Source organism: Panthera uncia, chromosome B4 (assembly GCF_023721935.1).
Source record: "Panthera uncia isolate 11264 chromosome B4, Puncia_PCG_1.0, whole genome shotgun sequence".
Classification (NCBI taxonomy): Eukaryota; Metazoa; Chordata; class Mammalia; order Carnivora; family Felidae; genus Panthera; species Panthera uncia.
Window position 1 is genome coordinate 18,987,812 of NC_064809.1, and position 14,018 is coordinate 19,001,829.

A 14,018-nucleotide genomic window follows, 5' to 3' on the forward strand; every position below is an offset into this window, starting at 1 on the left:
GTAGAGTGCCAACGTAATGTCAGATTTATTTCCAGAGAAAACACAAATTAGCCTAAGATGATCTTGTATGTTACCGAGGCCCATTTAAATACCAGACATGCTGCTCTGGCCCCCCAAAAATACAAGATCCCTGCTTTAAGCCTGACCTTCAAGTGGCTTGTCTAATGGGGAAGAAGAAAGAGGAAGAAGAACGATAGAAAGAGTCTCGTGCAAGCACTTAGAAGTGTAGTTGTTCAACAGGAAAGGTTGCATTCGGGCGATATTAAAGAGCTAGCGAGAGGGGCGCCTGGGTGGCGCAGTCGGTTAAGCGTCCGACTTCAGCCAGGTCACGATCTCGCGGTCCGTGAGTTCGAGCCCCACGTCAGGCTCTGGGCTGATGGCTCGGAGCCTGGAGCCTGTTTCCGATTCTGTGTCTCCCTCTCTCTCTGTCCCTCCCCCGTTCATGCTCTGTCTCTCTCTGTCCCCAAAATAAATAAAAAACGTTGAAAAAAAAAATTTTTTTTTTTAAATAAAAAAAATAAAAATAAAAATAAAAAAAAAAGAGCTAGCGAGAACCCCCTGTGTAAAGCGACAGCTTTCTTGGGCTTCGGGCAAGCAGACCGCTACTTTTGAAGGAGTTAGTAATTCAGGGAGAGGTGGAGCCCAGGCACGCGTGACGAAGCAGGTACGCTCATGAACAGGCTCAAAGCCATCCTGGCTCTCTGGGGCCACAGGGCATCCCCGGCTGCCATCAAACAAACCCACTTACTCGGCTGAGCATTTTGCTGGCTTTCAAAGCATGGTCTAAGAACAAGTTTGGGAGATCCGAGACTGGATCATGCATATTTTGAATGTCTTTCTTGTACTTCACCTATGAAAATAACAGGGAACAACATACCATCCAGGAGAAGAAAATATTATGCTTTTGCATTATTGCCATTATTATTTTCAATACATCGAAAAACACCACGTAGTGGTAAATTAACAGGCGAGTTTACAGGCAGCCACAAGATGGTGCTCATTTACTACAGAATGAGTTAAAAAAGTTACTGCTAGGGTCTTGAAAACATTTTGGTAATTGCTTTTATTGTTTACGTATTTAGAAAGGGCAACAGTCACAGAATCAGGTAATTTTAATAGACATTCTGTTTTCAAAAGGAACAGTAACTTTATTCTTTAGAAATTACCACATTTTAATTATGCTCTGGAGCAATTTAAGGGTTTTTGGTGTTTTTTCATCCTATTGCAATACAGACCTTCTTTTATTTCCAACTATTCTAAATATAAAATATTAGTAATAGTAATACTAAAATATTAATAACAGAAAATATTTGAGCATTTACTTTGTGCCAAACATTTTATATGTAATATTGAATTTCCACAACCCTTGTGGGTAGATACTTTAAGTATCTCCATTTTACAGAGGGGTAAACTAAGGCACAGAAAGATGAAGGTATAGAATTAAGAGGCAGAACAGGATTCAAATTCAAGCAATCCAATTCTAAACCCTGTGCTTTCAAGCACTATGCTCTAGGTTCCTTTACGTATATTCCAACCCTATCTGCTTTCCATTTTCACATGCACACAAGATAAAAAACAAATAAGACAAAGAATCCATTCTGATATTCCAGTGATCCTAACAGACCCATTTCAAGTGTTGGTACGAAACACAGGTGAGTGAAGGGGCACAAATAACAATACCTACTAAACATCAAGGGAAATAAGCTATGCTGAGTCCCAAGGACAGGGCAAGAGTTGAAAAGTTTCAGTGATCTGACAAAGCAACAGTTCAACAATTCCTCATCTTAATACTTGCAAAGGTATTATGCATCCTTCAACCACAGCAAAGTGATCCATTCTTTTCCATGTTTCCGTGTTTACGCTCTGCTTGATTCTAATAAAAATTTAAGGCATCTTTTCATGTCAACTGAAACTTGATTATTTTTAAAAACATAAAATGAAACCAAACCTGTGAAGAGGTATTTCACAGTGTTTGCATAAGGGATAGGAAAGACACTGTTTAAGACGTTATCAGTGCAATTTCTGAAAATTTCTTTCTTATAAACTACCATATGCCAGGTTATACGTTACAGGAGCCCAATTTCCTGGGCACAATTACATGAGTTAACTGTTGTCATAACCACTAATTTAACATACTACACACCACTTATTTTGCAAAACTCTGTAATCTGGTTCTACTCTTGATCAGATAGAATAGTTTTATTAGCAATACTATTCCTAACTTATTAACTAATCAGTAATCAGTAACCATTAGTGGTAACTTACAATAATACATTTTCCTCGAGAAAGCTCTCAGGAAAGTATGCTTCAGTGTTTGCAACTAAAATACTTGGGAACTGCATTATCTCGATTCAGTATTAGCAATTAGTAATTACAATACAGTTGATTCTAAAGATACTGAAAATAATTGCCTATGAATCACACGTCATAACTTACATCGCTCACCAGTGCAGTGACAAGCTGACTTTGCCTAAAAGAAGCGTTTTCAAGAGGATTGTAACGATGTTTCTTATCCTTCATTTCACTATCAAATTTTTCTTTGTATTTAATCTGCCATAAAAGAAGAAAACAGGATAAATTAAACAGCACATTTATCTTTAAGCTTTCAAAATGAAACATTTGATTTTTAATTAGATCGGACCTAAGCTACCTTAAAAACAAATGGTAACAAAGTTTAAATTCCTGGTATTTTTCCTCCTATAAAGCTTAATTAGGCATAAAAAATTTTTTTATGAAAAAACAACCTCTACTTGAACATTGATCATAAATGCAATTAGGCATGAACTCAAATCCTATTAACAAGAATTATACACTAAAATCTCAGGATTTTTAAATGTCAGGTTTCCATTTCTGCATTCTTATTGCCTATGATCAATTAGAAATTGAGACCACAGATGAATGAAAGTCTATAACATTTAGAAAATGGATCCTGAGACCCAGAATTTGAATATGAATTTTCCTGAGGGAATTATTCCAAATACGGGACATGGTTTAGGTTATGGTTTTTCTCATCATTTCCCAGTTGCTCAAAAATTCATTTTTAGGGATTACATTTTCTGAAATGTCCTGGGTCTATTTAATGTCAATTTTTTATTCCTCTGCTTTAGCTCCACAGTTATATTCAGCAGCAAAGTATCTCTAATACTTACTCTGTATTATTTTTCTCCTTTTTAAAGTAGTCTATCAATTTCTCTATAGATAGAGAAATATGTAAAGGTAGGTTATGATAACTACCTGAAATGTAGATACAAGTCCTTTACTAAAAACAAAACCCAAAAAACTAGTTATTGGAATCTCACACCCGCTTTGATTCCTGTATCCAGGAAAAGGAGGCATAGACCTCAAAAGCAGAAGCTCGCTCTTTTGTTCTCTTACAATAACTTTACAATATTACAATTCTCACGGTATTGTGTTCTTACAACATTGTCCTAATGCATCTTCATTCATATATCTTTAAGCCCTACCTCGAAAAAATTTTTTCTAATTTTTCAAAGTTTATTTATTTATTTTGAGAGACAGAGCGTGCGCGCACAAGCCGGGGAGGGGCGGAGAGAGAGGGTGACAGAGAATCCCAGGCAGGCTGTGCGCTGTCAGTGCCGAGCCCCATGAGGGGCTCGATCTCAGGAACTGTGAGATCATGACCTGAGCTGAAATCAAGAGTCAGATGCTCAACCCACCAAGCCACCCACCCACTGAGCCACCCAGGGGCCCCTCGAAGTAATTTTTATCAAGAAGCAATTTGGGTCTGGCTGCCACTATCTGTTTTAATTGAGTGTACATTGGGTGATGTCTTCCTCAAGGACACATGTCCGGTACCTATGGGAGACCGCTAGTGAAAATCTTGGTGAGAATACATTTGGAAAAGATTCCAGGATGGCTTACAGGAAATATTATCTGCTGTGCCTCCATTTGCTAGTAATAACTTTCTGATAGTCACATTGCCTTACAAATTCAGGCAAAACCTCATTTATTCTAATTAATTACACTAGTTAATAAACTTTACAAAACAAGAAAAACTCTGATTTTATACGAAATATACATATTTATGTCTTGAAATCAGGCACAATATCACCAATGAAATAAATTTAGATCTCATTTGCTATTTTCCACAGTCATGGGCACCACAGCAAAAGTTTCCCTTCCCTGGTCCTCCTCTAAATTCCACTCCCGTCGCAGGGCACTTGTCCATCCCTCTTCCAGGGCACTTGTCACCATATTTTAATCTGTGCTTTTGTCTCTCTAGGTTTTTAGTGCCTAAAGGACATTTGCTTGACAATGAGAGGAGACTCTCATAACTGTCTTCCACCTGAATGGCACTCCTGACTCAGCCAGATTCACCAACACTCTCCCCTGACTGAACAAGACATTCTAACGGATGGCCTCAGTGCCCTGAACGTTCTGGTAGCTGTTTACCCCATCAACCAATCCACCTATGCAATCCTGGCTTGCACCAAGTTTTCCTTCAATGATTCAAATTCTCCAACCCCGGGCACCATAAGCATCTTAGTTATGTATTAGCTAAGTGGCAAAATTAGGTTATATCCTCTCTGAGAAGAGAGAGCCTGTCCTACCGTCTGCCCACAGCATGGAGCGGGTGAAACTTGGAAATGAACCTGAAGCCAATGGCATTCTCACCTGCCATTTGTTTTCCCAGGCGAAGGTATGGTTCCGAAAAGCAATAATCGATCCACATTGCGATGACTCCTTTTTCCTCTCCTCACTACATCGAGCCTGTGTTGAGTTCCTGCCATGAGGTAGGATGAGTTCCCACCCAAGGCTGGGGGTGGGATCAAGATACACTCTGTCAAGATGGGGGTCGGTAGTCTTTCCAGCAGCAGATCTGACTGAATCAGTCGCTTAAAAGTGGTTTAAGCGCCCCAGCACTTCCACTCCCATTAGCTACGTTATAAACTTGCCAAGAGTCCAGCTGAGTTCGTCCCTAACCCCATTTACACTGGCTGTACTTATCATAATCACGTGATTGAATTTAATACTGCAAACACTGATATAATATATATTAATATACATATGCATGTATGTATGCATATGTGTGTTTATACTCCTGTGCTCACGAAGTCCCTGTCCCTGAGGGAGGCCCCAGGGACATGCAGTAAAAAATGAACTTGATTCCATCCAGGCATCACTGCTGATGATTAGGCGCAAAGACAAATTCCGGGAGGGTGAGCTGGCTGCAGCAGCACAGGGCAATGAGGCCACGGAGCCACATTTTGTGGCAGACCCTCTTCAAGTCTGAGGAACCGAGGGTATTTGAGTTAAGGCGCGAAGAGAGTGTACTTAGTGAGGGAAAGCGGGGAGAGGGGTGGGGGGGAGGGGCATGCTGATAGAGTGCGCCCAGAGGGAACAGCAGGTGGAAGGCGAGAGAGGGGCACACAGCATGATCAAGGAATTTAAGAACACAAGTGTGGCCGGAGGATGGAGATTACACTAGAGACCGGAAAGCAGGAATGGCCAGCCCCTACGGAGCTCTGTAGCTGTCATGGATCTTGGGCTTCATCCTAAGGCCGGTATGGTCATTCTAAGCACGTTTGCGACTTGAGCAGGTTTGCCACTGGAAGGATTTCGGACGCCAGTCTGGACAGAGCGTGTCTTGATCCCACCCCCAACCTCGGGTGGGACCTCATCCTACCTCATGGCAGGAACTCAACACAGGCTCGATGTAGTGAGGAGAGGAAAAAGCAGTCATCGCAATGTGGATCGATTATTGCTTTTCAGAAATATACCTTCGCCTGGGAAGAACAAACGCCAGAGTCGATGGCAGGTGAGAATGCGTCACGTTCATTTCCAAGTTTCACTCCCTCCATGTGGCCTCCGTCCCTCATGTACCTGTGCTGGCATGCGGAGAGCAGGATGGCTTCTCTGTGCTCAGAGATGATGTAACCGACGCTTGCCACTTAGCTAATACTAGATTAGACTATTTTCTAATTTTGGACATATTTAAATTATCTGGGTGTGTCTATTCTCCCATTAGACAGCAAGCCAGGAACAAAGTTTTATTCATTTTTTTTATCCCTAGGGCCTGGTATAATGGATTGGAATGGATTTGTTACTTCCTATATGTTTATTAAAGAAATATATAGATTAATGATGAAAATGATACGCAAAAACTCTCTTTTATGACTCACACAATGAGTCAAACCTTGAGACGTGTCGGAGATTACAGGATCTCTAATATTTCTCTAACTCTCCAAGTACACACACACACATGCACACACACACACATATGCACACACACACGTGTGCATGCATACCACAGTCACTGTTAAATCGATTGGAATTAGAGCCCATGAAGAAGATAAAGAATGTGAAAGGAATGCAAAACGATTGATATAAAAACATTATACTGAATCTGTATTTTACTGTATAGTTCCTGCTGGATTTGCATTCGTTCATTCATTCATAAAGTTAGTATCGATGAGTGGTTAGTATACATGGGTAGTTAGTCTCCATGGTTTCTGTGGATAATGATGAAAAGAAGTTACATTTAGGCTAATACCTGTAGGATGCGCAGAAATCATTCAGAGGAACATTAGGAACTTTTTTTCTGAAAGCCCTCTCTGATGTCCCAGACTGCTGGTGTATTTTTGGAACATCCCGCCTTTACCCAGTCACAGAGATCACACCGTGGTGTCATGATCTGCCACACCGCTGCACTGTGGATCTTTCCCATTAGGCTGTAAGCTCAGTGATGGCAGGGGCTGTATCTGTCCTGTTCACCTTTGAAAATCTACCCCCAAGCACAGTGTCCAGCATTTCATTTGAAATAGATACATGAAATACATGGATGGAGAAGGGATTCTTTCATTGAAAGGCAGGAGCAGGTACCTTTCACGGTGTCCTCAAATTTTGATATAGCCTTGCGATAGATTTTGATGAGAACTTTATTTTTTTTTTTCATTCATCCAGCATACTTTACTTAGAACCCTGATTTTTAAGTTTCGATATCCACCTCAATACCTTAAGACCATTCTTTTCAAAATGGAAAAATACCAATTCCCATCTAAGTAAAGGATTCTACTTTCAAAATATGCATGGAAAACTGCATGCCTCACATGTAATGAGCGTTAGTCACAGCTTAGGTCCTAATAAGGGTGAACTAGGGGCATAAATTACACATCTTAGGAATAATTGGGTACATAAAATAAGCTATTCAGAACTAAATGCCATTCTAATGCAATATTCTCCTGAAAGTATTTAATAGAAGTCTAATATCTTAAAAATATAACAAAGTGTAATAAAGTACTCTCGTGACATTACTAATTAAGCACAGAGTAATGCAAATGATCCCAAAATTTGTGATCATACTTCGCACAAAATCATGGTTATGTTTGCGTGGAGGTTTGAAATCCATTCACACTCTTAATTCACTATCCAAATATAGAAATATATTACAAATTGTCTCAATACCAAATTGTCTCCCTTCGACTTACTAGTCTAACCTGCACACAACTCCTTTCGGGAGGACTTTATTTTTAAAGATTTCTACCACTGCTACGCATTGGGTTATACACCCTAAGACGTGAATTTTAAAATTCTGTCTAACCTTTCCAGGTTATTTCTGTAGTGTGAGATCAGTTATTTAAAATATATCTGTTGCTCCTATCCTTGTAATAAGTGTAGTAAGAGGCAAAGTGTTGTGAAATTTATCTCTAAGCTTCAGTACTCCATGTGATCTGATTCAAAGATGCCTAAGGAACAAAGACACGAGAGTTTCCCTCATTAGTTAACCACAAAGCAAAATAACTTCATTACATAAAAAAAACATGCTTATCAGACACTGACACCCAACTATTTCTTATCTCTTGGTATAAAGGGTTGCATGTAAATGAAGTGAGAAAAGAGCCAAATGGTTTAAATGGGTCCCTTGGTCACCTTCTGACTGGTTCACTCACTCACTACACATACACATTCAATATCCTACCCTATTTTCAACCCACACTTCACACATCTGAGTGTCTGTCTCTTCATGCACACTCACATCTCCTGACATGATGCTTTCCCTTGACTAACTGGGGACTCAACCATGGAACAAAATATCTCCCTCCAGTTTCAAGACCACTTGAGAAAGGGAGAAATGGGTGTTGGGTTGGGTGAGTTTGCTCCTTATGTATGTTACCCCCTATACCTGAGTCAATTACTTTGCAAACAAATAAAAAGTTACTTATGCCCATGACTGATTTTATTTACATTATAAATACCATCGTATCTAATGATCCTGATGTTTACCAACCTTTCCTTTTAATAAAGGAAAGGCATATAGGATCATACTCCTAAAAGTTTATGAGGAATGTTAAGACTTAGCAAGATTTTCAGAGACCCACACTTGGAGAAAACACTGGAATTGTTAAACTACAATAATATAACTTAAATCATTCCTCATAACTGCATCTAGACAAAGCAGTGTTTCAATGGCCTGAAGCCTGACTTCTAAAGCAGTTGTTCAAAGCTTCACCACGAGGGGTGCTGGACTTCAGCCCCACCTATGACTCCAGACAAAGGAAGAAAAAAGCAGAAGCAGACTCCAAAAGAAAGCTTTTCATCATCGCCACAGAAACAAATGTTAGGGGGAAAATGGAAAATTTGATAAGTATACCTTCATTATCAGTGAAAATGAAGCATAAACAAATAACACAATGCCATATACCTATAGGCACCAATTCTCTCCAAGTTTGGATGAAATTAAACTAAAAGCTATCAAGGAAGATAGTATATCCAGATTCTTATGCAGAACTTGCCATAAAATCAATAGTATTTTCAGGTCTGAATTTTACACAAAATCATATCCCTGTCCTTATTTTCATAACAAAATAACATCTTACTTTGTACCAACTGTGAATGATCTAGAGAAATTTGTTTAATCAGTCTATGTATATTTATTGAAGTCCAATCTGTGCTATTCTGTAATGATGAATTAAACACATGTCAACCCTGTCCCCATAAAGCCTGCTATGTGGTAGTAAAGGAGATATTTCACACACACTCACACACACACACACACACACACACACACACACACACATACACACACACACACACACATTTTTGACTAATACAGACTGTGTTAAGAACTATAAAGAACCAGAACTGAGAATGAAGGGGAGGGAGCAATACAATTTAAATTGGCAAGTCAAGGATGCGACACTGAAGCCAAAATTTGGGGGTAAAGAAGTTGGTTGGGAGAGTGTTTGCCAGGAAGACAGAATGGGAGATTCTCCAAACCAATTAACATCCCCATTCAATTTGAGGACAATATTTATAATTAAATTTTAATGGCAATCTAAAATGTACTTTTTATGTTTCAAACCCATTCTTGTCAATACATCCCATGCAATTTTAGAACAAACACTAGTTATTATAAATACAAAAGTTTTCCTTGATGTTATAAAACTAACAGAATTGCATTCACCATGTAGACAAATTTCCAGTAATAAAGACGATATATGAATATATTAACAAATCAGCTGCTCTTAAAAGGATTTTGTCTCCCCCCACCAAAATAAATAAATACACTTAAAAAAATCTTTTAGAAAAAGGGGGCGTTTGGGTAGCTCAGTCGGTTAAGCGTCTGACTTCAGCTCAGGTCATGATTTCACAGTTTGTGAGTTCGAGCCCCACACTGGGCTCTCTGCTGGAGCCCACTTCGGATCCTCTGTCCCTCTCTCTCTCTCTGCCCCTTCTCCACTCATTTTCTCTCTCTCTTTCTCTCTCAAAATAAACTTAAAAAAAAAATCTTAAAAAAGAAAAGAAGTTTGTAAGATGATGGCTTCAACAGTTACCCCACTAACATTTGAGATACCCGGAAATACACGAATCTCATTATCTTGGCACGCGACGTGTCACTTTAATTTTTTTTTTTTAACTCATTTTCTCCCGATTACTTGACCATCATTTTATGTGCCTACCAGATTTTAAAAAAGGAAACTTTCACAAGTATGGCAACAAAGCTGCTGTACAAGTTAACAAAGGGTTTTGGGTTTCCATCACCTTTCCCAGGCTCAACCCCTCAGAGGTCAATTTACTGCTTACTTGGAAGAACTCTGCCCCCTGCCCTCTCGTTCTCACCCCTTCATCAGGCAGGTCTTTCCACTATACACTGCGAGCATTACCTCCTCTCCCTCAGTGCTCCTGGTGCTATCTGCTCTCCCCCTCCTGCACCTGTCCCCGGGGTCCTCTGCCTCCTGCCTTCCTAAGTCACTTCCTTTCTAGGCATTTCTTCGCCTTTGAGTGCTCCTGTATCTACAATCTGTCATTAGGTGAGGAGCAAGACAATACATGATGGTCGAATTGTCAGTGAAAATAAGAAACCACACTTTCTGCCCTCGACTCTAGTTCTCCCCCCTGAAAATACACACACGGAACGTGTCGCCTTCATTCCAGAAGTCCTCTATATTCATCTGCCCAGTTTTCCTTTTTCTCTCATGAGTTTATGAGAGCAGCAAGAATGTCACGGGGAAAATAAAGATGTAACTTGCAAATTACGATCTGCTTAGGTATCTGGTTGTACAGTTGCTAAAGGAGTTGAATTTTTTTTGTTTTAACCTGCCTAAAAACCCAGGGAGGATCACATGGTAGGATTTCTGGTGACTTAATCTGAAATATCAAAATAGGAGCGAATGGTTAGCTCAATCAGTTGGGTGCCTGACTCTTGATTTTGGCTCAGGTCATGATCCCAGAGTCATGGGATCAAGCCCTTTATTGGGCTCTGTGCTAGGTATGGAGCCTGCTTAAGATTCTCTCTCCCTCTCTCTCTGCCCATCTCACCTGTTCATGCTCGCTCACTCTCACTCCCCAAAATAAAATTTAAAAATTTTAAATAAATTTTAAAAAATAAATAAAAATTAAAATTAGAAAAAGCCTTTCGCAGACACTTCCTTCTCTATAGACCATCTAACTTGTTGAATTTTTTTTACGTTTATTTATTTTGAGAGAGAGAGTGTGTGAGGGGGGCAGAGAGAGAGGGAGAGAGAGAGAAAATCCCAAGCAGGCTCTGCGCTGACAGCTCTGACTCAGGGCTCAAACCCACAAACCATGAGATCGTGACCTGAGCCGAAGTTGGATGCTTCACCAACTGAGCCACCCAGGTGCCCCGATTTAATTTAGTTTTTAAAATAAATTCTGCCCACAACATGCGGCTCGAACTCATGACCCTGAGATCAAGAGTCACATGCTCCACCAAGTGAGTCAGCCAGGGGCCCCTTGCATGGAGTTTTTAACATTAATTTTGGAAGAATTAACATTTTTACAATATTGAGTATTGAGACACCTGAGCTAGAGCACAATAGGTCTTCTCATTGGTGCAAATGTCATCATGTTCTTCTATCTGGTTTCACAGTTTTCCTCATTTACACCTCTCCATTTTGAAATGTAATCCAACTTTGCAACTTGAGGAACGGGTATTGTCAAAGTTGAAAACACCGTAAATGTATAAAAATCGCTTTTGATATTACTATTGTTGACCTGGCAAATATTATCATTTTCCATCGAGAGAGTTTTAATTCTATAGTCAAATACGCCTAACTTTCCTTATATAGCTTCTGGATCTCTGGTCTTATCTAAGAACAACTCTGTTATCCCCATGTGCTATGTATATTCTCCTGGGTTTTCTTTTAAGATTTAAAAAATTATTTTATTGTTTACATTCACATCTCTAATCCATCTGGAATTCATTTTGTATGTAGTTTAAAATTCAGGTCCAATTTTATTTTTACTCTGATGGATGGACATTTATGTCAGCGCCATTTATTAACTAATACAACTTCTTCCCACTGCCTTGAACCAACACTTTCATCGTATATTAAATTCTTATACATATTGGAGTCTATTTCAGGATTCCCTATGCTAGCCTACTGATCATTTTATCTCTTACTGTACTAATCCCAGATTGATTTAATTTCAGCGGTTTTATATTATGTTATGGTAACTCACAACTAAAGTTCTTCACTGGTCTTCATTTTCATACTTTTAAAGGCTATTCTCAGGCATTTCCTTTCCATTCAAACTCTAAGATCGTTTATCCATACTTAAAAAAAGTTCTACTGGCTTGTCATTGAAATTGCATGACATTTATATATTCATTTGGGGAGAACTGCAATTTTTACCTGCCGAGACTTTCAGCCTAAAACATGACCTGCCTTTATACTTTTGCAGATCTTATTTGATGGTCTTCAGTAAGATTTCAAAGTTTCCTTCATTTGTCTCACCTCTTTCTTATCTTGTGATTAAACAAAAGCATTCGGAAATTGATATTTTATTACCAAGTTACAAAGTGTGTGTATGTGTGTATAGATAGATAGCAATCTAATTACTGATCTAATCTAATTGGTATCAGGATTGCTGAATTCTCGAAATCCTAGGAAATGTGACAACACAGCCCACCTCATTAAAAAGGGTTAGAATTTGAGCCTGGAGAAAAGAAACCTTTGTCTCATGCTTACAATTGGACTTATTTTTATGCCTTAGTGAAATTTATAATTATTGCAATCCTATCTGAAATAGTTTCAGAAACATTATCTTTGCATAGTCTTGCAATTAAAGATATTATCTAAGATGAAATATTCTCCTGTGCCACTAGAAACAAAATCTCTCAATCAAATCATTGTGGAGTCATCACTCGAGTCTTACTTGACTAGAAAGTTTAGAAGCTTCCACAGCATGTTCGAAATCTGGTCTTCCAATTACAGCAGGCTCTTTATTCATTACTCCTTGCCCTTTCTTGTACTCTGCCTAAAATGAATAAATATGAGAATGTTAAATATTTCTACTTTCCAATGAAGCATTACATTAACATTAGCTGAAATAAAATATAATAGATGGTCAGTCCACAAAAAAACATCCATTACAATCCACCAAATGATAAAATGCTGACTGCTAGGGCAGAAATTGACTTCGTGTGGTTATATAAATAAACTCAACCCTTTTGTAGTAAAATAATTACCAAGTTTGAATCTTTGTACCCTGTCACCATTGTCATCATTGTGTTTCTGTATAAACACTGAAAAAAAATATTAGAAGAAATTTCTGGATAATTGAGATCCCAAATTCTGCAGGCAGACAGCCTGTATGGCTCGCTTGATCTCAGGAATTTAGCCCTGTTTGGTTAACATGAAGTTAAATTTCGTAAATAGTTATTGACTTTTAAGGTGAGTATAGTCTACATTATTCAAATATTTGGTTTGTGTTAGGTCATCATTTTTAACCAAGGTGCAAAGGTATGTTTAAGTTAAATGGTATTAACCAAGAAGGATATCTTGGAGAAGATAAGAAAACAGCCACGATGTGTAGAAAATGTACAAGGGTAAATGGTGGCTAAAAAGAATCTGCACAATTAACAGGAACGCGATGGGAATAAGGCCAAGTGATATTCTTCGGGACAAGGTAAGGTGAGAGATAATATCAGACCAGATGACTGACAAAGTTGACTTTCAGGCTGAGACATCTGAATGCGAGCACAGCACTTACTTCTCTGAAAGTATGGCAGCATTAGCCATAGTGAAGGCAACTTTGAGCAGTTTCTGCATATACCTGAATAACCTACATAGTCAAGTGGATGATTCAGATTAAAAAAAAATTGAGACGTCATGATTTCAGATTGATTTCACCAATTCAATTAACCATTCAACTACCAAAGCCACAGGTTGTCTCCTGCAAAAAATAAGAAACCATTTCTGCTCAAGATAAGAAAGAGAGATTACGTTGCTTATGATCTTGGAGATCTGCGTTGCCATCTTGATGTCTGGTCTGTTGAGATCCGCACTGTACGTGTGGGTGTCCTGTACATCTTTTCTATAAGAAATCTGATCCAAGAGGCAGTTTTGATTGAAAGAAAGAAAAAGAAATTAGTAAATTTATATAACTACCAGACTTAATGTCTATAAAATCATTTATCTGTGCTAAATCATCTTAGAGAACCCACCGACCATGAGCTGTTTTTTAAAGTTTTTTTAAGCACAACCTTTATTCGAATAGATACATTCTTTTTTCTACCATACCTAAGTCTCACT

At 38.7% G+C, this 14,018-nt stretch overlaps 1 protein-coding gene across 11 annotated transcripts in view; it reads right to left on the reverse strand.

The window, feature by feature from the left end:
* The window catches only part of NEBL (nebulette), a 358,160-nt gene that overhangs the window by 70,767 nt on the left and 273,375 nt on the right, over nt 1-14,018 (reverse strand). For 7 of the 11 annotated variants that reach the window (XM_049626927.1, XM_049626933.1, XM_049626930.1 and 4 more), the window contains 4 exons: nt 13,710-13,811; nt 12,640-12,741; nt 2,437-2,550; nt 749-850 (listed from right to left, as the gene is read on the reverse strand). The exons of 2 other annotated variants lie outside the window; for them this stretch is intronic. In XM_049626927.1, the coding sequence (XP_049482884.1) occupies nt 749-850; nt 2,437-2,550; nt 12,640-12,741; nt 13,710-13,811 (420 nt within the window). The remainder of the gene's footprint in view (nt 1-748; nt 851-2,436; nt 2,551-12,639; nt 12,742-13,709; nt 13,812-14,018) is intronic. 2 more of the 11 variants (XM_049626924.1, XM_049626926.1) reach the window with 2 other exon arrangements.